This window comes from Mytilus californianus, unplaced genomic scaffold (assembly GCF_021869535.1).
Source record: "Mytilus californianus isolate M0D057914Y unplaced genomic scaffold, xbMytCali1.0.p SCAF_11, whole genome shotgun sequence".
NCBI lineage: Eukaryota > Metazoa > Mollusca > Bivalvia > Mytilida > Mytilidae > Mytilus > Mytilus californianus.
Window position 1 is genome coordinate 11,136,759 of NW_026262593.1, and position 25,503 is coordinate 11,162,261.

General features: G+C 32.7%; 2 protein-coding genes across 8 annotated transcripts in view; both read right to left on the bottom strand.

The window, feature by feature from the left end:
- The window catches only part of LOC127719541 (matrilin-2-like), a 199,947-nt gene that overhangs the window by 63,075 nt on the left and 111,369 nt on the right, over positions 1-25,503 (bottom strand). The gene's annotated exons all lie outside the window — the stretch shown is intronic.
- On the bottom strand, positions 1,734-24,780 carry LOC127720791 (fibulin-1-like). The gene is made up of 10 exons (XM_052227542.1): positions 24,774-24,780; positions 24,251-24,373; positions 22,588-22,710; positions 22,135-22,257; positions 20,040-20,159; positions 8,364-8,489; positions 7,755-7,886; positions 5,492-5,540; positions 3,322-3,419; positions 1,734-2,629 (listed from the first exon to the last, which is right to left on the bottom strand). The coding sequence occupies exons 1-10, from the start codon at positions 24,778-24,780 to the stop codon at positions 2,550-2,552; spliced, it is 981 nt and encodes a 326-aa protein (XP_052083502.1). The 3' UTR covers positions 1,734-2,549.

Sequence of the window (25,503 nt, forward strand, 5' to 3'; positions counted from 1 at the left end):
GAGTGACTCACATTCAACTAACAAAAACAAAACAGAAGGATAAACGACACAAATCTTCTTTACTGTTTATATTGGCCCTCAAGACATCTTTCCTTGCTTGACAAACTCACCCCCCCCACAAGAAAAAACCGTTCGTGAAAAAATGTCTCTATTGAGAGAGAAAAAAGTTTTAGTATTCTGACTATTAAACTAAGACATTGATTTAAAAATAATTGATAAAATCTTGTTAATAAGGGTACTTTATCTATATATAACATTATACATATTTCTAATAAGGTTAAATCAAACTATCCTACTGCTTGTCGATACTTATTTTTGGCATTACACAAGTCCTGCCTTTTTTGACTGTCCATGGCGTTAAAAAACTAAATCCCTGGGATGTGTTTTAGTTGATTTTAATTAATTGTGTTTGGCTTTTAACTAGCTTTCAGTAACATCGAGTATTTTCAAATCGTACTTTCGTGTTAATTTGACATGTTGACACAATTTGTAATGCATTTTTGTTATTCAATGTTTAGTTATTTTATGTTATATCTCGTCTCACTATTTTTAATATGTACCACCTTTGATAAGTATTTGGTACAGTGTATGACGATAAATTTTCACTTCTGTTTTCGTACTATGAACAACAAAATTATTATATTCAAACTTACCTGTGTACGTTATTTTATTTAACGCCATTTTGTCAAAGGTTATAGTTGTCTTTTGGAATTGTTTTACATCCCCCCTTTTTTATTTAATATTATGTTAATATTATGTCATAGATCAAATTTAATCGTTCAGTTTATGTTTACTTGTTTTTGTTAATATGTTTTTTTGATTGAGTTAAGCCATTTCAATTCATATATTATAGTGTGTCTTTCTATTTTGTAATGGTACACTACTATTTCAGGTTAGGGTGAAGGTTGGCGCGTGTTAAAACGTTTAAACCCGCTGCATTTGTTTGCACCTGTCCTAAGTCAGGAACCTGTTGTTCAGTGGTTGTCGTTTGTTTATGTGGTTCTTAAGTGTTTCTCGTTTCTCGTTTTTTATATAGATTAGACCGTTGGTTTTCCTGTTTGAATTGTTTTACACTAGTCATTTTGGGGCCCTTTATAGCTTGCTGTTCGGTGTGAGCCAAGACTCCGCGTTGAAAGCCGTACTTTGACCTATAATTGTTTACTTTTTACACATTGTGACTTGTATGGAGAGTTGTCTCATTGGCACGTATACCACATTGTCTTATTTCTACGTAATACCTGAAAGATAACAAGTAAAAGGTTTTGTTTAAACCCTTTTCTTGATATTCGAGAAACTGTAACCCCCTATTTAGAGGGTTGAAAAAGTGAAAAATTTCCCACAGCTTTGACCCTTACTCCTAGACGGAAATTGATCAAAGAAACTTTTGCAGTATATCTCTATTTTTACACCTTCTTCTCTTAATTCCCGCTCCATGACTCTCACTTCAAGACTCTCATTCCCAGTTTCCCTTATCCATGTCGAAAAAAACTTTTCAAGTCTACCCCTATTTTCACCCTCCCCCCATCCCCTCCTCCCCGTTTTTCTTGGTTTCCATCCAATAACTCCCAATTCACGCTTCTCAATCCTAATATTCTTAACCCTGTATACATAGTTCAACACACATAAACTTTTCAATGGCCTTAACAGATGCAGATTTAATTTGAATATAAAGGTCGTCAATATTCTGACATCAATATATAGGACAGATTGCAAACCTTAAAAAGTTGAAAATTACGCAAACTTGAGAACCATGTATTAATGATGTCTATGACACACTATAGAATAGGGCACATATCTGAGGAAAGGACACAGGTTTGATGCTGTACATAGATTTGAGGCTTACATACATATAGTTATATTGTCCTTCACTGTTTCTTTTAATTCAGTAGCTTTTTGTCTTGCAAAACAATATACATGTAGGCATTTTATTTTAATAACAAGTTAATGATATGAAAGAACACGTCAATAAATACACACACACACACACACACACTAACAGTATATTACCTCAAACCGCATCAAAAAGCACATTTGGTAAATTAAAATTAGTACCGTTAAATACTATTGTATAGTTGTGATATAAAAATGATTTGAATTTATAGGGGAAACATTAATGATATTAGTAAAAAGAAGAAATCTAAGATAAACAGTTTCATGTACTCAAAATACAATATATCAAATTAATAATGAGGAAACCTAGATGCATCCGGATGCTGCAAATAAGTTTCGTGTTGTATTCTAGAACAATGTCAATAACAACTATAGGACCGACCAATATTAAAAGTTAATGTTTATTTATATTACAGTTAGTCAAGTAATACGGTGTCAAACATATAATCGCCGTCATGTGGCCTTTTTCTGTTCATTTTACTCAAGGTCATATTAAAATATTTAGGAGAAAATTATTGAAGTGTAAAAAATGAAAGATGCGCATTACAGCTACTTAAATTGATTTTGAAATTCTAAACATATTCCATCAAAAGTAATGCACAATTATAAAGCACCGTCAAGACATAAAAACGTCGATTGATTTGAAAGTTCTAAAATATCTATTTTCTAAAAATGACTAAATTATCATATTCAGCTGTTTCTATGTCGGGTCTCTGTTGTCCATTGTGTTCACTTGTTCCTAAAAAAATAATAAAATAGATTAAATGAATCACAATCAGGAGTCGTAATTGGCATTGAAAAAGGCTAACTTGATGATTGATTATTAAATTGAGTTATGGACAAGAAAACTAAATTAAATGTTCAGGGTAAAAACTGTCAAAAAAACATTAATAAACCCTGCATAATCGTGGGGTTTGATCTTTCAATAAGCAACGTTCCCCCCCTGCACTGCATGAATTACAAATTGTCAATTCTAAATTGACTTTCAGTATAAAGTTACACAGCCACAAAATGATAAAGCCAGGTATGTATAGGTTATCGGGGTTTCTTTACAATGATATTGTTCAATTTGAGTCCCAAATTGCAATTGTGATCTTTTTGTTGAGTGAGCGCATGGAAAAAAATACCTTTTTTTCATTAATTGAATTTTATAAAGCATTGACAACAAATCGGTAAATTAACTTCAGTACCTTAAAGACCTAAAAACTTTACCATATTGGGTTTATAGTTTTACCACTTGTTTATGAAATTGCCTCTACCAAGTCAGAAATTTGACAGTTGTTTTTTATTTGTTCCGTTTGTTGATATTATCGAGCGTTTGATTTTATCAGGTTTCATTGACATTTTGAATTTATTTTGGAGTTCGTTATTTCTGTTTATACGTTTTGGAATACGTTTTGCCAAAATGATATATTATATATGTATCTGTACCTTTGATCTGGATGTTGTCATATGATAAGATTTGTCCTCCTGTTTTGCCGTCTACTTTTACAACCTCTTTTACAACAACTGATTCGTACTCGTTCATTCTGTAATAGACATATTGAATATCACATGCAAGGTTGACTTAAGTTGAGTTTGATTATTCGGTTTTGGTCACTTTTGGTGATATGGATCTTTAAATTCACGAGTATGTATAAATCATTAACTTTGAAATATTTGAATTTTAGCGTTCCTGCTGAAGTTAAATCCAGAAAAGAACCCCGGACTTCCAAATTTTATAGAATGTCAATGTCATTGTCATTTGTAAGCCAAATATAATTTGATGAGCATACGGTATGTTAACTTTTCAACTCAGACTGACATACAGATTGATGCAGGCCTAACCTGTATAGCTAGTTAACTTCAATAGGAATTATAACTGCTCCAAGCGGACATAATTCATATTAACTTAAAAGCAGACTTGAGCCTTTGCCTGTTTTATTTCTGCCCGAAAAGTTAACTTTTATTGAAGTTAGATCTTTGAAGCGTGCAAAAGGCATTGAATTGTAATTCAATTCAACACCAAGGTACAAACTTTGAAACGACAGGGTAAGCGTCATATGCTAAGCATGCATCATGAGTATTCACATTAATTAATGTAAAAATGTAAAATAGGACCCATTCGGTACATTGTAAGCCTGCCTGTACAATTGCATAATTATTACTTACTTATTTATTATTTCAAAATTATTTGAGATACAGAATTAGTTTGACAGGTAAGAGAAGAAGATTTGTACATCTTTTAACGAGTTTATTTCTATGTATACATCCATGGCTTTCAAAATTGTAGGTTAGAGCGTTCCATGTGAAGATTAATCCTAAAAAGCACTTCGAACGCACCGAATTCATTTTGCAATACTTGTACTTGCACTGATATTGTACATTATCCGGTTGATATAGATTTGATTTATTGCTAGCTGCTCAATACATTGTGTTTCATTAAGATCGTTCAGGAACATCTCAATATTTGTCGCTTCATAATTGTTCCTGTTCCTTTTCATTCCTTTTATAATATCTTTTTTTCTTCGACCATGGCTTACATCAATGTATAAAGATTGGTTTCCATTATCTTTTGAAAATGTAACGGATGACAAGGATGCACCTCTTTGCTGAATAATTCAGCAGGCTTAAAAACATGAAAACTAGGTTTTTGGAAGCGACAAGCAATCTCGATCTGTAACTTACAGTTATACACTAAAAACCACAAAAGTTAATAACTAAATTTTCATGAGCAAAGAGAAAAAGAGTCAGAAGTACTATTTAAGGTAGATGGTTTTGTCTTTAATGTTTTGCCAAAATCAAGTAAATGTCATGCTATTGTAAAAAAATATAAAATAAATGAATCACGGGGCTTTTTCTAAAGCCACAAGTTGTGAAAAATAATTACAAAGTGTGTTTATATTTCAAATGTGAAAAACCTATTTCTGTCCCCCCCCCCCCCCCCCCCCCCCCCCCAAAAAAAAAAAAACTCCAATGATAACATTCTTTTGAAATTAAATATTTGCATTAAGAATATTCGGGTGATGGAACGAACTCGTTTTCTTGCTACAAAAGAAAATAGGTAAATCTACTGATAATTTCTTTACAAACGTATCATCTTATTTCTACCCTTATATGACTTAATTAAAGAAATAAGACGTTGAATCAAACGGAAAAAAATATTTTGTATTTGTAAAAGCAGTCGTAATAAATTGATATTTTTTCTATTTAGATGTAAAGTCTTACAAACGAATTTTACTCTTCTCTCCAAATTATTAGTTCATTTCAAGATTGTTTTTGCTGTTGTAGCTAGCTATACAACCAGGCTTAACTCACCATTTTCTTCGGGAAATGCTTGTACCAAGTTAAGAATGTTGCAGTTGTCGTTCACTTGTTCCGTTGATTGATATAACGTTTGGCTTTGTCAGTTTTGATGAACTTCCCCTTTCTGAATCTGCCTAAGAGTTCAATATTTTGTCATACTTTTTTAATATCATGGAGGACGGAAGATACCCGATATGCCTTGATGTCTTATGGATGGAATGATCGGAAAACATATATTAGTAACACAATACTCCAACCAAAGAGTACCTAGGCAAAACATTATTTGACTGTTTTCATATTCTAATTACTTTATTACCTAGGCTCTATCTGTGTTGACTGGTATCTGTCAGACGTTGATCTAGTTTCTGAAGAAATATATATTTATTGAAATCATATCAAAAACTCATCAAAGGTACCAGGCTTATAATTATATACTACAGACGAGTGATCGTATATAAACGACTCATCAGTCATGCTCGAACAAAAAATGTTAAAAGTAAAAAATAGTACGAAATTGAAGACTACTGAGGACCAAAAATTCCGCAGATCTTAGACAAATACAGTGAAGTAATCTATTCCTGAGGTAGAAAATCCCTAGTAATTCGAACAATTCAATGTTTTGATAACAGTTTATTTATTCACGTGAATTATGGGTTGTTAGTTACTAATGAGTTGTCTTTGTGCCTTTATAATTTATGGAATCCTTTTTATCTGAATTGCTACGAAAATATAATGGTTGCCAACTTTTAAAAAAAATGATATCACATAGGGTTATTGCATAAATATTATTTTGTACTTTCATCACTACGCTTGCATAAGTGTACATTATACATGTTTCGTGTTTTTGTTTGCATAAAAACTGTCCTTGATAGATTATAAAATTGCACGAGTTTGCGAGAACAACATATACTGACGGACTTTAAAAACGCAACACACGTTTTGTTATTTTTTAAAACCAAATCATGATTGATCCTCATACAACTACTATTTATGTTTACCATACTTCTTTCTGTTTAGCTAAAATCAACATCTGACTTACCTGTTGATATTGAACATACCGGATTATTGAAGTCGCACGAATTTCTTCAAGCGGAATTTGAAACCAATAAATAATATTATTTTATTTTGTCTTCGAGAAAACAATTCGTTTAATCCATACCCACACTTAAATCATTTAAAAAATGTTGCATCTCCATATTGCCGAGACTGAGCAATGAAAAACTGAATCAGCCCATAAGAATATGGCAGGCAGGAATTCATGAACGTGCTGTAACCAGACAATTGGACGTCAGTAACTCGTCTTACTGTCGTTTAAACAACGATACAGGTAGATGGGATTTGTTGATGACCAACAATGACCAAATCAATATGTAGTGACAGCTCCACGTAAATAGAATTTGATTACGCAACGTCATTTGTAAGACATTTTACGACCGCAACGTCAACTTTTTATCAAATTGCCGAATGCTATAGCAGACAGATTCATGCCATAAATGTTTCCCATAAACAGAAATGCCTATGAATTGACTGCAGAAAAACATATAAAGCCCTCAAGTTTCAACCTCATAATTGCCGAAACACACTGTAATGGTTGGGACAAAGGCAAAATCAGAAGGTGTAAAACAGAACTCAAAACATGCCTAACAGAATTGGTTGACTTTTCTTACAATCATTTGGCGTTGGTTACAGACATTCATTGCCTTCGAAGGTGACACACCCACTGATAAGGGGAAACCAGGTTTTCAGTGCATACCAGATGATTTGATCATTAAAATTGACATAATCAATTCAACTTTCGAACTGCAAATTCGTTTTAAACAATGAAGTGATGAATGAAATTTATGTTCATACATTTGTTTGGCAAAAATTGCATATTTGAAAATGGGAATAAAAAAGAATAATCTAGAGTTGCGTTTCTAAAGTAGGTCAGTATATCTTATACGAGAAATAATTCACCAATATGCATGTACAAATCTTTTTTGTATAGCACCGAAAAAAAAAGTTTAAAAAGATAGTCTTGTCAATTTTATGACGTCCCTCATATGAATATTTATTTGCAACACAAGTGCGATATTTATTACACGCTTACTTTTGGCTTCATTTTGTTTAAAATATGTCGATGCTAAACAATATAATAATATGTATGTCATACCTATTCGACACAGTTAAATTCCTCTTTGATACTTTAAGGTGATACCAAATACCTTTACTAAAATTAATTTGGCTCGTTTAATTTTCATAAAATTTTAACAAAATATTTACTTTGACCCTTTGACAAAAATATAAAAATTTCCAAAAACTTGAACCACAAACTTTATCAAAAAAGTTTCAGTGGATATTTAGCAGTTTGACAAACACTAATTGTGATCATTCATATTTCCATAATATTAGAACATGATTAAAACGTACATCTGATTTTTACAGAGTTATCTCCCTGTAGTGTTAATTTTCACCTTAGTATTCGATATATTCCAGTCCTTTTGTACTTTCATTACTACGATTGCGTTAGTACATTATACAGGTTTAATGTTTTTGTTTGCATAAAAATTTTCAAATCTGTATTTATATATTGTATGTACCATTTTGTATAGATGGCTTTTTGCGTCTTGTTTTCACGACTACAAAAAGAACTGCCACTACTAGGAATGCAAGAGATATACCTGTCCCGAGACCTATTGCTATACTTTTGTATGATTTGTCCTTGACGTGAGCTGCAATAAACGTAAATAACATTTGTAAAAAAAAATGAATATATGTATTCTGGACGCATATCTGCGTTTTTCGTATGATTATTGCACACATTACACAGAAAGCGTAAATGTGACCGTATACAATGTTTAAGATCATATGTGGAATCATCTCAACTTCTTATGTTATAAGGCCCATACTTATTGATGATCGTTGAACATGTTTTATACTTCAGAAGCTTATTTAAATGAATAAGTGTCAAAATTAACATCGTACATCAAACGTCTAGCAGTGTACATTGGCTTCAAACAGAAACAATGACTGAATAACGAACAAAAGTGCCACATTACGTTTGATGAACGAATGTGAAATACAAAATCAAATTAAACGGAAACCCCTTGTTGCTTTCAGTATTTAAACAAGGAAAATCAAACAATTAAATATGCATTTATCGTTACGTTGAAGTGCATATGTGGGAAAATTCAACATGCAGATCATACCTATGCAAGACACACCATCTTCGGATAAAGACCTACTGTCACTATTACATTTACAATAAAAAGATCCATTTGTATTCATACACTCGTCGTCACATGTATCATTGGAAAGTAAACACTCATTTATATCTGAAAGTGAAAGTATTTGTTTATTGTAAAGAAAAAGTATAATCTGAATACAACTTTAATATATTCTACTAAGTATTTAGTGGACAGTTATCTCATTGGTAAACATACAGACCATCCTTATTTTTGCATTGAATTTATATATATATAGGTTTGAACGTTGTTTTTTTACTTGTTTATATTTTTTCGTTTGAGCTTGTATTATATTTGCCTTCGGGTTTATGTGATCCGTTCATCCTATTTTGACTCCTCAAAATTCAAGAGTCTATCCTAAATTGAGGTAAATTTTATGGCTTCCCAAATACCGTTTCGATTCCTAACATCACTGAAGAGACATTAATTGTCGAAATCCGGATATGGTGTAAAAAAACCTTTGCACCTTTTGTTTGCGGTATAACATCTTTTCTGCAAGTTAATTGTTTTCTGTTTAGTATTAAATTTTTAATTAAGATCCATTTATTACATCGGTGATCCGTTTATTTGGCAATCGCCAATGGCAGTCAGCAGGGTTTAAGTACATTTGTTGTTCGACCTGTTAGTCAAATGCGTTTTGTTAAAATATACTTTTTTACTTTTTTGGTCTTTTGGAAAATGTTGTTTGTGCTGTATTTGGACCCCTAACAAGAAATGTATTTTGCATGCACACGTATAAAAATTGCGGTTTTTATCCAACGCAATCATAGGTTTGAACGTTGTTTTCAATTTAGACTTGTTTATACTTTTTCGTTTGGGCTTGTATTATATTTGCCTTCGGGTTTATATGATCCGTTCATCCTATTTTGACTCCTCAAAATTCAAGAGTCTATCCTAAATTGAGGTAAATTGTATGGCTTCCAAAATACCGTTTTGATTCCTAACATCACTGAAGAGACATTAATTGTCGAAATCCGGATATGGTGTACAAAAACCTTTTCACCTTTTGTTTGCGGTATACAATCTTTTCCGCAGGTTAATTGTTTTCTGTTGAGTTTTAAATTTTTAATTAAGATCCATTTATTACATCGGTGATCCGTTTATTTGGCAATCGCCAATGGCAGTCAGCAGGGTTTAAGAACATTTGTTGTTCGACCTGTTAGTCAAATGCGTTTTGTTAAAATATACTTTTTCACTTTTTTTGGTCTTTTTGAAAATGTTGTTTGTGCTGTATCTGGACCCCTCTAACAAGAAATTTGTTTTGCATGCACACGTATAAAAATTGCGGTTTTTATCCAACGCAATCATAGGTTTGAACGTTGTTTTCAATTTAGACTTGTTTATAATTTTTCGTTTGGGCTTGTATTATATTTGCCTTCGGGTTTATATGATCCGTTCATCCTATTTTGACTCCTCAAAATTCAAGAGTCTATCCTAAATTGAGGTAAATTGTATGGCTTCTCAAATACCGTTTCGATTCCTAACATCACTGAAGAGACATTAATTGTCGAAATCTGGATATGGTGTACAAAAACCTTTGCACCTTTTGTTTGCGGTATACCATCTTTTCCGCAAGTTAATTGTTTTCTGTTTAGTATTAAATTTTTAATTAAGATCCATTTATTACATCGGTGATCCGTTTATTTGGCAATCGCCAATGGCAGTCAGCAGGGTTTAAGAACATTTGTTGTTCGACCTGTTAGTCAAATGCGTTTTGTTAAAATATACTTTTTCACTTTTTTGGTCTTTTGGAAAATGTTGTTTGTGCTGTATTTGGACCCCTGTAACAAGAAATTTGTTTTACATGCACACGTATAAAAATTGCGGTTTTTATCCAACGCAATCATAGGTTTGAACGTTGTTTTCAATTTAGACTTGTTTATATTTATTCGTTTGGGCTTGGATTATATTTGCCTTCGGGTTTATATGATCCGTTCATCCTATTTTGACTCCTCAAAATTCAAGAGTCTTTCCTAAATTGAGGTAAATTGTATGGCTTCCCAATTACCGTTCCGATTCCTAACATCACTGGAGAGACATTAATTGTCGAATCCCGGATATGGTATTCAAAAAACCTTTGCACCTTTTGTTTGCGGTATACCATCTTTTCCGCAAGTTAATTGTTTTCTGTTTAGTATTAAGTTTTTAATTAAGATCCATTTATTACATCGGTGATCCGTTTATTTGGCAATCGCCATTGGCAGTCAGCAGGGTTTAAGAACATTTGTTGTTCGACCTGTTAGTCAAATGCGTTTTGTTAAAATATACTTTTTCACTTTGTTGGTCTTTTGGAAAATGTTGTTTGTGCTGTATTTGGACCCCTCTAACAAGAAATTTGTTTTACATGCACACGTATAAAAATTGCGGTTTTTATCCAACGCAATCATAGGTTTGAACGTTGTTTTCAATTTAGACTTGTTTATACTTTTTCGTTTGGGCTTGTATTATATTTGCCTTCGGGTTTATATGATCCGTTCATCCTATTTTGACTCCTCAAAATTCAAGAGTCTATCCTGAATTGAGGTAAATTGTATGGCTTCCAAAATACCGTTTTGATTCCAAACATCACTGAAGAGTCATTAATTGTCGAAATCCGGATATGGTGTACAAAAACCTTTTCACGTTTTGTTTGCGGTATACAATCTTTTCCGCAGGTTAATTGTTTTCTGTTGAGTTTAAAATTTTTAATTAAGATCCATTTATTACATCGGTGATCCGTTTATGTGGCATGTTTTACATGCACACGTATAAAAATTGCGGTTTTTATCCAACGCAATCATAGGTTTGAACGTTGTTTTCAATTTAGACTTGTTTATATTTATTCGTTTGGGCTTGGATTATATTTGCCTTCGGGTTTATATGATCCGTTCATCCTATTTTGACTCCTCAAAATTCAAGAGTCTTTCCTAAATTGAGGTAAATTGTATGGCTTCCCAATTACCGTTCCGATTCCTAACATCACTGGAGAGACATTAATTGTCGAATCCCGGATATGGTATTCAAAAAACCTTTGCACCTTTTGTTTGCGGTATACCATCTTTTCCGCAAGTTAATTGTTTTCTGTTTAGTATTAAGTTTTTAATTAAGATCCATTTATTACATCGGTGATCCGTTTATTTGGCAATCGCCATTGGCAGTCAGCAGGGTTTAAGAACATTTGTTGTTCGACCTGTTAGTCAAATGCGTTTTGTTAAAATATACTTTTTCACTTTGTTGGTCTTTTGGAAAATGTTGTGTGTGCTGTATTTGGACCCCTCTAACAAGAAATTTGTTTTACATGCACACGTATAAAAATTGCGGTTTTTATCCAACGCAATCATAGGTTTGAACGTTGTTTTCAATTTAGACTTGTTTATACTTTTTCGTTTGGGCTTGTATTATATTTGCCTTCGGGTTTATATGATCCGTTCATCCTATTTTGACTCCTCAAAATTCAAGAGTCTATCCTGAATTGAGGTAAATTGTATGGCTTCCAAAATACCGTTTTGATTCCAAACATCACTGAAGAGTCATTAATTGTCGAAATCCGGATATGGTGTACAAAAACCTTTTCACGTTTTGTTTGCGGTATACAATCTTTTCCGCAGGTTAATTGTTTTCTGTTGAGTTTAAAATTTTTAATTAAGATCCATTTATTACATCGGTGATCCGTTTATGTGGCAACCGTCAATGGCAGTCAGCAGGGTTTAAGAACATTTGTGTTTTGTCCTGTTAGTCAAATGCGTTTTGTTAAAATATACTTTTTCACTTTTTTTGGTCTTTTGGAAAATGTTGTTTGTGCTGTATCTGGACCCCTCTAACAAGAAATTTGTTTTGCATGCACACGTATAAAAATTGCGGTTTTTATCCAACGCAATCATAGGTTTGAACGTTGTGTTCAATTTAGACTTGTTTATAATTTTTCGTTTGGGCTTGTATTAAATTTGCCTTCGGGTTTATATGATCCGTTCATCCTATTTTGACTCCTCAAAATTCAAGAGTCTATCCTAAATTGAGGTAAATTGTATGGCTTCTCAAATACCGTTTCGATTCCTAACATCACTGAAGAGACATTAATTGTCGAAATCTGGATATGGTGTACAAAAACCTTTGCACCTTTTGTTTGCGGTATACCATCTTTTCCGCAAGTTAATTGTTTTCTGTTTAGTATTAAATTTTTAATTAAGATCCATTTATTACATCGGTGATCCGTTTATTTGGCAATCGCCAATGGCAGTCAGCAGGGTTTAAGAACATTTGTTGTTCGACCTGTTAGTCAAATGCGTTTTGTTAAAATATACTTTTTCCCTTTTTTGGTCTTTTGGAAAATGTTGTTTGTGCTGTATTTGGACCCCTCTAACAAGAAATTTGTTTTACATGCACACGTATAAAAATTTCGGTTTTTATCCAACGCAATCATAGGTTTGAACGTTGTTTTCAATTTAGACTTGTTTATATTTTTTCGTTTGGGCTTGGATTATATTTGCCTTCGGGTTTATATGATCCGTTCATCCTATTTTGACTCCTCAAAATTCAAGAGTCTATCCTAAATTGAGGTAAATTGTATGGCTTCCCAAATACCGTTTCGATTCCTAACATCACTGGAGAGACATTAATTGTCGAATCCCGGATATGGTATTCAAAAAACCTTTGCACCTTTTGTTTGCAGTATACCATCTTTTCCGCAAGTTAATTGTTTTCTGTTTAGTATTAAGTTTTTAATTAAGATCCATTTATTACATCGGTGATCCGTTTATTTGGCAATCGCCAATGGCAGTCAGCAGGGTTTAAGAACATTTGTTGTTCGACCTGTTAGTCAAATGCGTTTTGTTAAAATATACTTTTTCACTTTTTTGGTCTTTTGGAAAATGTTGTTTGTGCTGTATTTGGACCCCTCTACCAAGAAATTTGTTTTACATGCACACGTATACAAATTGCGGTTTTTATCCAACGCAATCATAGGTTTGAACGTTGTTTTCAATTTAGACTTGTTTATATTTTTTCGTTTGGGCTTGGATTATATTTGCCTTCGGGTTTATATGATCCGTTCATCCTATTTTGACTCCTTTAAATTCAAGAGTCTATCCTTAATTGAGGTAAATTGTATGGCTTCCAAAATACCGTTTCGATTCCTAACATCACTGGTGAGACATTAATTGTCGAAATCCGGATATGGTGTTCAAAAAACCTTTGCACCTTTTGTTTGCGGTATACCATCTTTTCCGCAAGTTAATTGTTTTCTGTTTAGTATTAAGTTTTTAATTAAGATCCATTTATTACATCGGTGATCCGTTTATTTGGCAATCGCCAATGGCAGTCAGCAGGGTTTAAGAACATTTGTTGTTCGACCTGTTAGTCAAATGCGTTTTGTTAAAATATACTTTTTCACTTTTTTGGTCTTTTTGAAAATGTTGTTTGTGCTGTATTTGGACCCCTCTAACAAGAAATTTGTTTTACATGCACACGTATAAAAATTGCGGTTTTTATCCAACGCAATCATAGGTTTGAACGTTGTTTTCAATTTAGACTTGTTTATATTTTTTCGTTTGGGCTTGGATTATATTTGCCTTCGGGTTTATATGATCCGTTCATCCTATTTTGACTCCTCAAAATTCAAGAGTCTATCCTAAATTGAGGTAAATTGTATGGCTTCCCAAATACCGTTCCGATTCCTAACATCACTGGAGAGACATTAATTGTCGAATCCCGGATATGGTATTCAAAAAACCTTTGCACCTTTTGTTTGCGGTATACCATCTTTTCCGCAAGTTAATTGTTTTCTGTTTAGTATTAAGTTTTTAATTAAGATCCATTTATTACATCGGTGATCCGTTTATTTGGCAATCGCCATTGGCAGTCAGCAGGGTTTAAGAACATTTGTTGTTCGACCTGTTAGTCAAATGCGTTTTGTTAAAATATACTTTTTCACTTTGTTGGTCTTTTGGAAAATGTTGTGTGTGCTGTATTTGGACCCCTCTAACAAGAAATTTGTTTTACATGCACACGTATAAAAATTGCGGTTTTTATCCAACGCAATCATAGGTTTGAACGTTGTTTTCAATTTAGACTTGTTTATACTTTTTCGTTTGGGCTTGTATTATATTTGCCTTCGGGTTTATATGATCCGTTCATCCTATTTTGACTCCTCAAAATTCAAGAGTCTATCCTGAATTGAGGTAAATTGTATGGCTTCCAAAATACCGTTTTGATTCCAAACATCACTGAAGAGTCATTAATTGTCGAAATCCGGATATGGTGTACAAAAACCTTTTCACGTTTTGTTTGCGGTATACAATCTTTTCCGCAGGTTAATTGTTTTCTGTTGAGTTTAAAATTTTTAATTAAGATCCATTTATTACATCGGTGATCCGTTTATGTGGCAACCGTCAATGGCAGTCAGCAGGGTTTAAGAACATTTGTTTTTTGTCCTGTTAGTCAAATGCGTTTTGTTAAAATATACTTTTTCACTTTTTTTGGTCTTTTGGAAAATGTTGTTTGTGCTGTATCTGGACCCCTCTAACAAGAAATTTGTTTTGCATGCACACGTATAAAAATTGCGGTTTTTATCCAACGCAATCATAGGTTTGAACGTTGTGTTCAATTTAGACTTGTTTATAATTTTTCGTTTGGGCTTGTATTAAATTTGCCTTCGGGTTTATATGATCCGTTCATCCTATTTTGACTCCTCAAAATTCAAGAGTCTATCCTAAATTGAGGTAAATTGTATGGCTTCTCAAATACCGTTTCGATTCCTAACATCACTGAAGAGACATTAATTGTCGAAATCTGGATATGGTGTACAAAAACCTTTGCACCTTTTGTTTGCGGTATACCATCTTTTCCGCAAGTTAATTGTTTTCTGTTTAGTATTAAATTTTTAATTAAGATCCATTTATTACATCGGTGATCCGTTTATTTGGCAATCGCCAATGGCAGTCAGCAGGGTTTAAGAACATTTGTTGTTCGACCTGTTAGTCAAATGCGTTTTGTTAAAATATACTTTTTCCCTTTTTTGGTCTTTTGGAAAATGTTGTTTGTGCTGTATTTGGACCCCTCTAACAAGAAATTTGTTTTACATGCACACGTATAAAAATTTCGGTTTTTATCCAACGCAATCATAGGTTTGAACGTTGTTTTCAATTTAGACTTGTTTATATTTTTTCGTTTGGGCTTGGATTATATTTGCCTTCGGGTTTATATGATCCGTTCATCCTATTTTGACTCCTCAAAATTCAAGAGTCTATCCTAAATTGAGGTAAATTGTATGGCTTCCCAAATACCGTTTCGATTCCTAACATCACTGGAGAGACATTAATTGTCGAATCCCGGATATGGTATTCAAAAAACCTTTGCACCTTTTGTTTGCAGTATACCATCTTTTCCGCAAGTTAATTGTTTTCTGTTTAGTATTAAGTTTTTAATTAAGATCCATTTATTACATCGGTGATCCGTTTATTTGGCAATCGCCAATGGCAGTCAGCAGGGTTTAAGAACATTTGTTGTTCGACCTGTTAGTCAAATGCGTTTTGTTAAAATATACTTTTTCACTTTTTTGGTCTTTTGGAAAATGTTGTTTGTGCTGTATTTGGACCCCTCTACCAAGAAATTTGTTTTACATGCACACGTATACAAATTGCGGTTTTTATCCAACGCAATCATAGGTTTGAACGTTGTTTTCAATTTAGACTTGTTTATATTTTTTCGTTTGGGCTTGGATTATATTTGCCTTCGGGTTTATATGATCCGTTCATCCTATTTTGACTCCTTTAAATTCAAGAGTCTATCCTTAATTGAGGTAAATTGTATGGCTTCCAAAATACCGTTTCGATTCCTAACATCACTGGTGAGACATTAATTGTCGAAATCCGGATATGGTGTTCAAAAAACCTTTGCACCTTTTGTTTGCGGTATACCATCTTTTCCGCAAGTTAATTGTTTTCTGTTTAGTATTAAGTTTTTAATTAAGATCCATTTATTACATCGGTGATCCGTTTATTTGGCAATCGCCAATGGCAGTCAGCAGGGTTTAAGAACATTTGTTGTTCGACCTGTTAGTCAAATGCGTTTTGTTAAAATATACTTTTTCACTTTTTTGGTCTTTTTGAAAATGTTGTTTGTGCTGTATTTGGACCCCTCTAACAAGAAATTTGTTTTACATGCACACGTATAAAAATTGCGGTTTTTATCCAACGCAATCATAGGTTTGAACGTTGTTTTCAATTTAGACTTGTTTATATTTTTTCGTTTGGGCTTGGATTATATTTGCCTTCGGGTTTATATGATCCGTTCATCCTATTTTGACTCCTCAAAATTCAAGAGTCTATCCTAAATTGAGGTAAATTGTATGGCTTCCCAAATACCGTTCCGATTCCTAACATCACTGGAGAGACATTAATTGTCGAATCCCGGATATGGTATTCAAAAAACCTTTGCACCTTTTGTTTGCGGTATACCATCTTTTCCGCAAGTTAATTGTTTTCTGTTTAGTATTAAGTTTTTAATTAAGATCCATTTATTACATCGGTGATCCGTTTATTTGGCAATCGCCAATGGCAGTCAGCAGGGTTTAAGAACATTTGTTGTTCGACCTGTTAGTCAAATGCGTTTTGTTAAAATATACTTTTTCACTTTTTTGGTCTTTTGGAAAATGTTGTTTGTGCTGTATTTGGACCCCTCTAACAAGAAATTTGTTTTACATGCACACGTATAAAAATTGCGGTTTTTATCCAACGCAATCATAGGTTTGAACGTTGTTTTCAATTTAGACTTGTTTATATTTTTTCGTTTGGGCTTGTATTATATTTGCCTTCGGGTTTATATGATCCGTTCATCCTATTTTGACTCCTTTAAATTCAAGAGTCTATCCTTAATTGAGGTAAATTGTATGGCTTCAAAAATATCGTTTCGATTCCTAACATCACTGGTGAGACATTAATTGTCGAAATCCGGATATGGTGTTCAAAAAACCTTTGCACCTTTTGTTTGCAGTATACCATCTTTTCCGCAAGTTAATTGTTTTCTGTTTAGTATTAAGTTTTTAATTAAGATCCATTTATTACATCGGTGATCCGTTTATTTGGCAATCGCCAATGGCAGTCAGCAGCGTTTAAGTAAGAACATTTGTTGTTCGACCTGTTAGTCAAATGCGTTTTGTTAAAATATACTTTTTCACTTTTTTGGTCTTTTTGAAAATGTTGTTTGTGCTGTATTTGGACCCCTCTAACAAGAAATTTGTTTTACATGCACACGTATAAAAAATGCGGTTTTTATCCAACGCAATCATAGGTTTGAACGTTGTTTTCAATTAAGACTTGTTTATATTTTTTCGTTTGGGCTTGTATTATATTTGCCTTCGGGTTTATATGATCCGTTCATCCTATTTTTACTCCTCAAAATTCAAGAGTCTATCCTAAATTGAGGTAAATTGTATAGCTTCCCAAATACCGTTTCGATTCCTAACATCACTGAAGAGACATTGATTGTCGAAATCTGGATATGGTGTACAAAAACCTTTGCACCTTTTGTTTGCGGTATACCATCTTTTCCGCAAGTTAATTGTTTTCTGTTTAGTATTAAATTTTTAATTAAGATCCATTTATTATATCGGTGATCCGTTTATTTGGCAATCGCCAATGGCAGTCAGCAGGGTTTAAGAACATTTGTTGTTCGACCTGTTAGTCAAATGCGTTTTGTTAAAATATACTTTTTCACTTTTTTGGTCTTTTGGAAAATGTTGTTTGTGCTGTATTTGGACCCCCCTAACAAGAAATTTGTTTTACATGCACACGTATTTTAGACGGATTTTAAAACTATATAACAAATAAAATGTGGAACATAGAATATTACAAAATGTGAAATCCTGTAGACAGTAAGATTGAAAAGATTTTTTATATTTGGACATTTATCATCACACCTAAGTTCTAAACAACACACGTATATTTCAATTATGAAATTAAAACGAAAGCATGGTGGAAATATATCTGACTTATATAACTTGTTTACCTGCCAGACACACATCACCTGAAAATCCCTAGTTATATTGACATGAATATGACCCCGCAACATTAACACAGCTACCATTATTTAAACACGTCATGCCTAAACATTTGTTCATATCTACAATAATAAATGAATTTACAGGCAAAGACAACGCAGAAAGTTTGGAAAAAGAGAAAAAGAAATTTTCTCGCTGACGTGATTTATAATATGTATTTTGGAATGATGAGGACTTGCATTAACCATTTTGAATAACATCGTTTTGATGTTCACAAGACATAAGTCTGTCAGCTATCAGATTTATAGTTTGACTTAAGAACAGAGGAAAATCTAATGTCAAAAATTTACTTATTTTCCAACTAGCAATTAACTTAACTGAAACATGCAAAATCTTCGTTATTCTACATTACTATTCCAGATATGTACATAAAAGAATCATAAATAAATCGGTTGCTATGCAGCAAAGGCAAATACTTTTGAATTTCAGTCATTATGTAACAAAAAAATGGACCATATACCTATATACACATTTATTGTGAATACTCGAAGAATAACGTTTCATGTACAAAATTCAAGACGAGCTGTTTAATGCTGTTCCTAAATTTTTTTTAACAAATGAGAAGACCTTTTATACTGCAACTAGGTGTGTTTATTTTCTAAACACAGTAACACAGCTATAAATCTGTGCAATGTCAATTTCATCATGGAACACTTTTTCCACAATCAGGGGTTCATTAAGGGTTGAAAATAAGTAAGAAATTTGTGTTACAATTTAAATAGCTGTCAAAGTATTAATTTAAGTTGTAACATAAAAACAATATTAGCTCAATGTCATAAAAATATAAACTTTTTTGTATTCGGCACATAAATGGGGAGGGGATACCCCTGGAAAAAAACAACATTGACCTAATATTGTATATTTATCGGATAATTCTTGTAAAACTCTTAAATTTTTTTGTGTAGTGGTTTGTTGACACTTCTTTCGTTGTTATTCTTTTTGGTCGTGGTTTTTTTGTTTATCTTCGAATTATAGTTACTGAATGCTCTCTTTGAATATCTCCCTTTTTTGTCTCGAGTGTATATCATGAATGGGATTCACGATAAGCACTTGTCAAGCATATTAACATCGGTTTATACGCATATAAGATAGTAACTCAAAACTTAAGACGATTTACCTACCCTCACAAATTTCGCCATTTTTTGCTTAATTGAATCCATCTTTACAGAAACAATTGTATGATCCATCAAGATGTTTACAAGAGATACTGATTTTGTTCTTGAGTTTGCAATAATCCTTAATGCTTTTCAATTTTGTTGTATGAACACGTTTTTGTATTTCAAACTATCATTTTGATTTTTCCCTTTTTGATGTTCCAAACATCGTATTTTACGGATTGGCAAACAAACAAACCAAACATGGCATAATTTGTTCAATTATGTCTTTGATTATTATTGACTTCTACATGTAATCGATCATTATATACAATGTTTTAAATCATTGAAAATTAAAGCATGATTATCTAATTCATGTACGCAGTTTTGGAAAGATGTAACATCTTTATCAAAGAATTATTTTTTTTATTCTTGGTAGCTGTACAATCAATTTAGATTTCAACTGTACACATATATTAAAAGGGCACATGATCATAAAATAAAATCACCTACCAGTACACGTAAAACCATCCCTTTCTAGTTGATATTCTGGATGACAGCTACAGGCATAAGATCCTATTGTATTATTGCATGACTGGGTACATTTGTTAGATTGAAGACATTCATCAACATCTAAAACAATGTATTGATACATAGTTTAAGAAATGATTGTGTACTGCTATTTTACAATTCAAGATGGCGGTATACAGTTACTACCTTAAAATCAATTGTTATAACAAATTTTCACTGCAGTTCTTGAAAATCCTGCGAAAAATACCCCCCTTTTTATTAATATTGTATTTATATTGTGTCATAGATCAAATTTATTCGTTCATTGTATGGTAACTTGTTTTTGTTAATATGTCTTTTGAAGTCGACTTTATCCATTTCAATTGATGTTTTATAGTGTGTCTTTCTGTGTTGTAATGTTACACCACTGTTTCAGGTTAGGGTAAAGGTTTGCGCTTGTTAAAACGTTTAAACCTTTGTTTGCACCTGTCCTAAGTCAGGAGCTTGTTGTTCATTGGTTGTCGTTTGTTGTGGTTCATAAATGGTTCACGTTTCTCGTTTTTTTATATAGATTAGACCGTTGGTTTTCCTGTTTGAATTGTTTTACACTAGTAATTTTAGCTTGCTGTTCAGTGTGAGCCAAGGCTCCGTGGTGAATGCCGTACTTTGACCATAATTGTTTACTTTTTACACATTGTGACTTGGATGGAAAGTTGTCTCATTTGCACTCATACCACATCTTCTATTGATACTTCTTGCGATTAGGTAAAAAATAACATTATCATCTCTTTCAAAGAGTCGATGTAAAGAGATACTCTTTTACATTATTCTAGGACATGAGTGTTCTGTCTTTAACATATTTACATGATTTGTAGACTTTGTCATGGAATATGAGATGCAGATTTTAATAACTGCTAGTAGTCTGTTGTTATTTATGTATTATTGTCATTTTGTTTATTTTCTTTTGTTTCCTATTCGGACTCGGACTTCTCTTAAACTGAGTTTTATGTGCGTACTGTTGTACGTTCGTTTTTTTTACATTGGCTAGAGGTATAGGGAGAGGGTTGAGATCTCAAAAAACATGTTTAACCCCGCCACATTTTTGCGCCTGTCCCAAGTCAGGAGCCTCTGGCCTTAGTTAGTCTTGTATCATTTTTAATTTTAGTTTCTTGTGTATAATTTGGAGTTTAGTATGACGTCCATTATCTCTGAACTAGTATACATATTTGTTTAGGGGCCAGCTGAAGGACGCCTCCGGGTGCGGGAGTTTCTCGCTGCATTGAAGAATCATTGGTGGCCTTCGGCTGTTGTCTGCTCTATGGTCGGGTTGTTGTCTCTTTGACAAATTCCCCCTTTCCATTCTCAATTTTATTTTCTTCTTATTTCTCTGATCTCGTAAAAAGATAGTAACAGGTTATTTCAAAGAATTTTTTATATCATTGAGGCATTGCGCCTCTAGTTTTCTTGCAATGAAGTAACACATTACATGTATTTGATTTCCTTTTCATCTCATACAATAGAACAAATATATATCTAAGCATTTTCATGTATTTTCAATTCTAAAGTGCCTTTGAGAAGAAGAATATTTTAAAGCACAAAGAGAGATGGCAGGTTTTATAACATTAGGACATTCTATCATTTAAGATATTTAAAACAGATATTATCAGCCGTAGAGTAAAAAAAGTGTATCAAAAACATAAACCCGTTTGTTGCTCAGTAAGTAAGCATTTGCAAGATAAGAAAACAAAACCTACTCAATATCAAATCCGAGACACCTCCCTTCCCATATTTTTCAAAACGTAATAAGGTGATGTTTGAATAATTGAATAATCATACAAACAACGAAATCCCGAAAAATGATAATTACACTTTGATGTACCATCCCAAAGAGCGTTTATGGATTACCTTTACCAGGAACGCTTACACGAAAGTTGGTACCCACGAAAATAAATGAAATCAATGGACAAACATGACAGAGAATTTTGAAATTTAAAACGGATCTAGTTCTAGGTGATTTATTTTGTAAAGAAACTTCATTTTGTGAAATTGTTGGATTTTATTCTATTCTGTGAGCCTTCTAGCTATTGATAATATATACCTTGACATGATTTTCCATCTGTAGCAATGCTAAATCCAGGATGACATTCACATCGGAAACCGGCGTGGTAATTTTCACAAACTTGTTCACAACCACCGATGCTTGAAGAACATTCGTCGATATCTTAAAAATACACATGTAAATAATACTTATTTAGAAATCATATGCATTTAAAATGGTGAAAGTAATGTGAGCGTGTGTGGATGTGTGAGAGGATGTTGTGGTTATATGGCATTTTTTCACATAAACATTTGTCTTAAAGGTAGAATATGTCGAACAAGACAATGTGCAAAGGAAATACGTTATTGTTCTTATTTAAAGAAATATCCAGGAATCGAACCCGTCTGAAATTAAAATTAATTTCGTTGATTCCGTTTATAATAAAGTTAAACAAGTACGAGAAATCGATTAGGTTCTTTTCAAACTTTTTTGAAACATGTACTTTTAACTTACCTATACATATTTTTCCATCGCTTCCTAAATGTAAGCCAGTCTGACAGTAACATTCATAGAATCCATCTACATTTCTACAGTACTCACTACAGCCGCCATTGTTATCTAAACATTCATCAATATCTATACAAAAATTAAAACATGATAATTAATGCAATTATTCCGTATACATTTTTATATAATAAATATAAAAATTAAATTTAATCCTATTCTGATCATCAATTAGAAATAATTATCAATATTTGCAAAACCATTGTATATTAAAAAAAAATCATCAAAGATAACAGGTTCATAATTTAGTACGCCAGAAGCGTGTTTCGTCTACAAAAGACTCAATAGTGACGATCGAATAATTATGTTTTAACTATTACTCGAGACGACATTCACTGCAACCATGTAAATGCAATGCATATTTCATTCAGAATTTAAATCTATAGACATGTTTAGCAAAGATATGAATATATGTCTACATAAAAAGATTTCCGTTATATTGTAACAGAATGATATCATCAAGAGCAAAATCTGAAAACAAAAAAAAAACTATAATACTCCTAATATTTAATTTAATAAAATTGGCATATGCGGCAAAGTCAATGGGACAAAAAAATAAAAAAACAAATCAAAGTTTCTTTCTGTTTGGATGGATATTTGGTATGAATACATAGGTTAGGTAATCGTATTTGTCATTGACGTTTACATTTTTCATATTAAAAAAAGATTTCGATTTTGATTTAAAATTTTTTTAAATAGAACTAATCCCGGCCCTTCAGAACGCAATAAAAATTACGAGGACAAAATATGTTTTGGTTGTTGCTGTTATAAAAACGATATATCATTTTTTTTTATATATCTTGTTTCGGTGTGAGTGTGTGGCTGAAATAATCGAGTGTGGGTTGCAGACAATTTCAAATGTGTGTGTAGTAGACGTTTTGGTCATCAGTGCTCTTCAACTTTATTTGGCCTTTTTAACTGTTTTGATTCGAGCGTCACTGATGAGTCTTTTGTAGACGAAACGCGCGTCTGGCGCAAATAAAAAATTTCAATCCTGGTATCTATGATGAGTATATTTAATTGCTTAAAATCAATTTTGATCTGAACGTCACTGATGAGTCTTATGTAGACGAAACGCGCGTTTGCCGTATCACATTATAAGCCTGGTACCTTTGATAACTATTTACACCCCTGGGTCGGTGCCACTGCTGGTGGACGTTTCGTCCCCTAGGGTATCACCAGCTCAGTAGTCAGTACTTCGGTGTTAACATGAATATCAATTATAGGTTCATTTTCATAAATTAACTGTTTGTTAAAGTATGAATTATTCGAAATACTAAGGATTTTCTTATCCCAGGAATAGATTACCTTAGCCGTATTTGGCACAACTTTTTGGAATTTTGGGTCCTCAATGCTCTTCAACTTTATACTTGTTTGGCTTTCTAACTATTTTGATCTGAGCGTCACCGATGAGTCTTATGTAGAAGAAACGCGCGTCTCGCGTATCAAATTATAAGCCTGGTACCTTTGATAGCTATTAGCTCATTCCAACTTCAACCGAATAACGCAGGAAATGAAATATACCATTAAGTCAACAAAACAAACACATATTGCATAGTCTGAAAAAGTAATGATCATTACTCGATTGACTGTGAGCAAAATGTAAGCATACCTGTGCATGTTGTTTTATCGATGTTAAGAGTGTATCCTGTTCTACAAGAGCAGGTAAATGATCCATTTGTATTTGTACACAACTGCTGACAGTTGTGTGTTCCAAGTTGACATTCGTTTATATCTAATGGATAAAAGGAATAAATTGAATATATAATACTGTGGATTCATTTATTCTCGTGGATATCAATTTTCGTGGATTACTAAAAACTTGCATATTCGTGGATATTTGATTTCGTGGATTTGACAATCTCTGTATACAAAGCCTATCAAAATATTTATTTCGTTGAACATTTGATTTCGTGGTTAACCTGTACCCACGAAACCTACGAAAATTGGTATCCAACGAATAATAATGAATCCACAGTAAGACATTTCTTGTATAGATTCGCATTGCAGGTGATGCCTGCATAGTATGAGGAGTTTAGCCTGTAAACGCACCACCTGGTATCGCTCCGTTTGAAGTTAACGCTATTCCCTCAGTATTTTACATGTAAATTTTATTTTAAAAAACGGTAAAATACTGTTCATTTAATCTATATTATTATACCATGCAAACGTTAATCTGTCTAATTTATGTGCAAATCATAACTACTAGAATTTAACCCAGAAGATAACCAATCGTATACAGATTTCGAAAAATAAAACAATTGGTAGTTCTACTTCCTGTTTTAAAATGCCATCTCCGGTGTCAATTAATTGCTTACTTCTCTCTGATTCCAAAATATGATTTCTATGGATTTCACTGTCAAATAAGGGAGATAAGGTGCTACTTCTGATTTCATTACACTGATTCCAAATATATATGGTTTCTATATACTTTTGCTTGCAATAAGATAGCGACTCTAGACTGTCTGTCTTTCCCTCTTTTTTTATTTTTGCCATCATTTTGGTGGAATCTTATCGACATATGAGTTTATTTTGATATTATTCTATAACAGATGTAAATATTCAGCACACTAACACTAGACTGATAAGCCAATGGACATTTAGAATCAGGGATAAACATGATGATTTCAACATTCCAATTCACGATTTGTCATTAGCTTTTCAAATAAAGTAGATAGAGACTTTTGGATTTAAAATACATTTTATATACTACACAATATTTTATTTAGATGTGATATTTACCTGAACATTGAAGACCATCAAATCCGGAAGCACACAAACATGTGTCTGGTAAGGAACATGTTCAGCCATTTGGACAGGAGGTAGAACCGTAACATATAGCTGTACAAAAATAGTTTGTCTTGA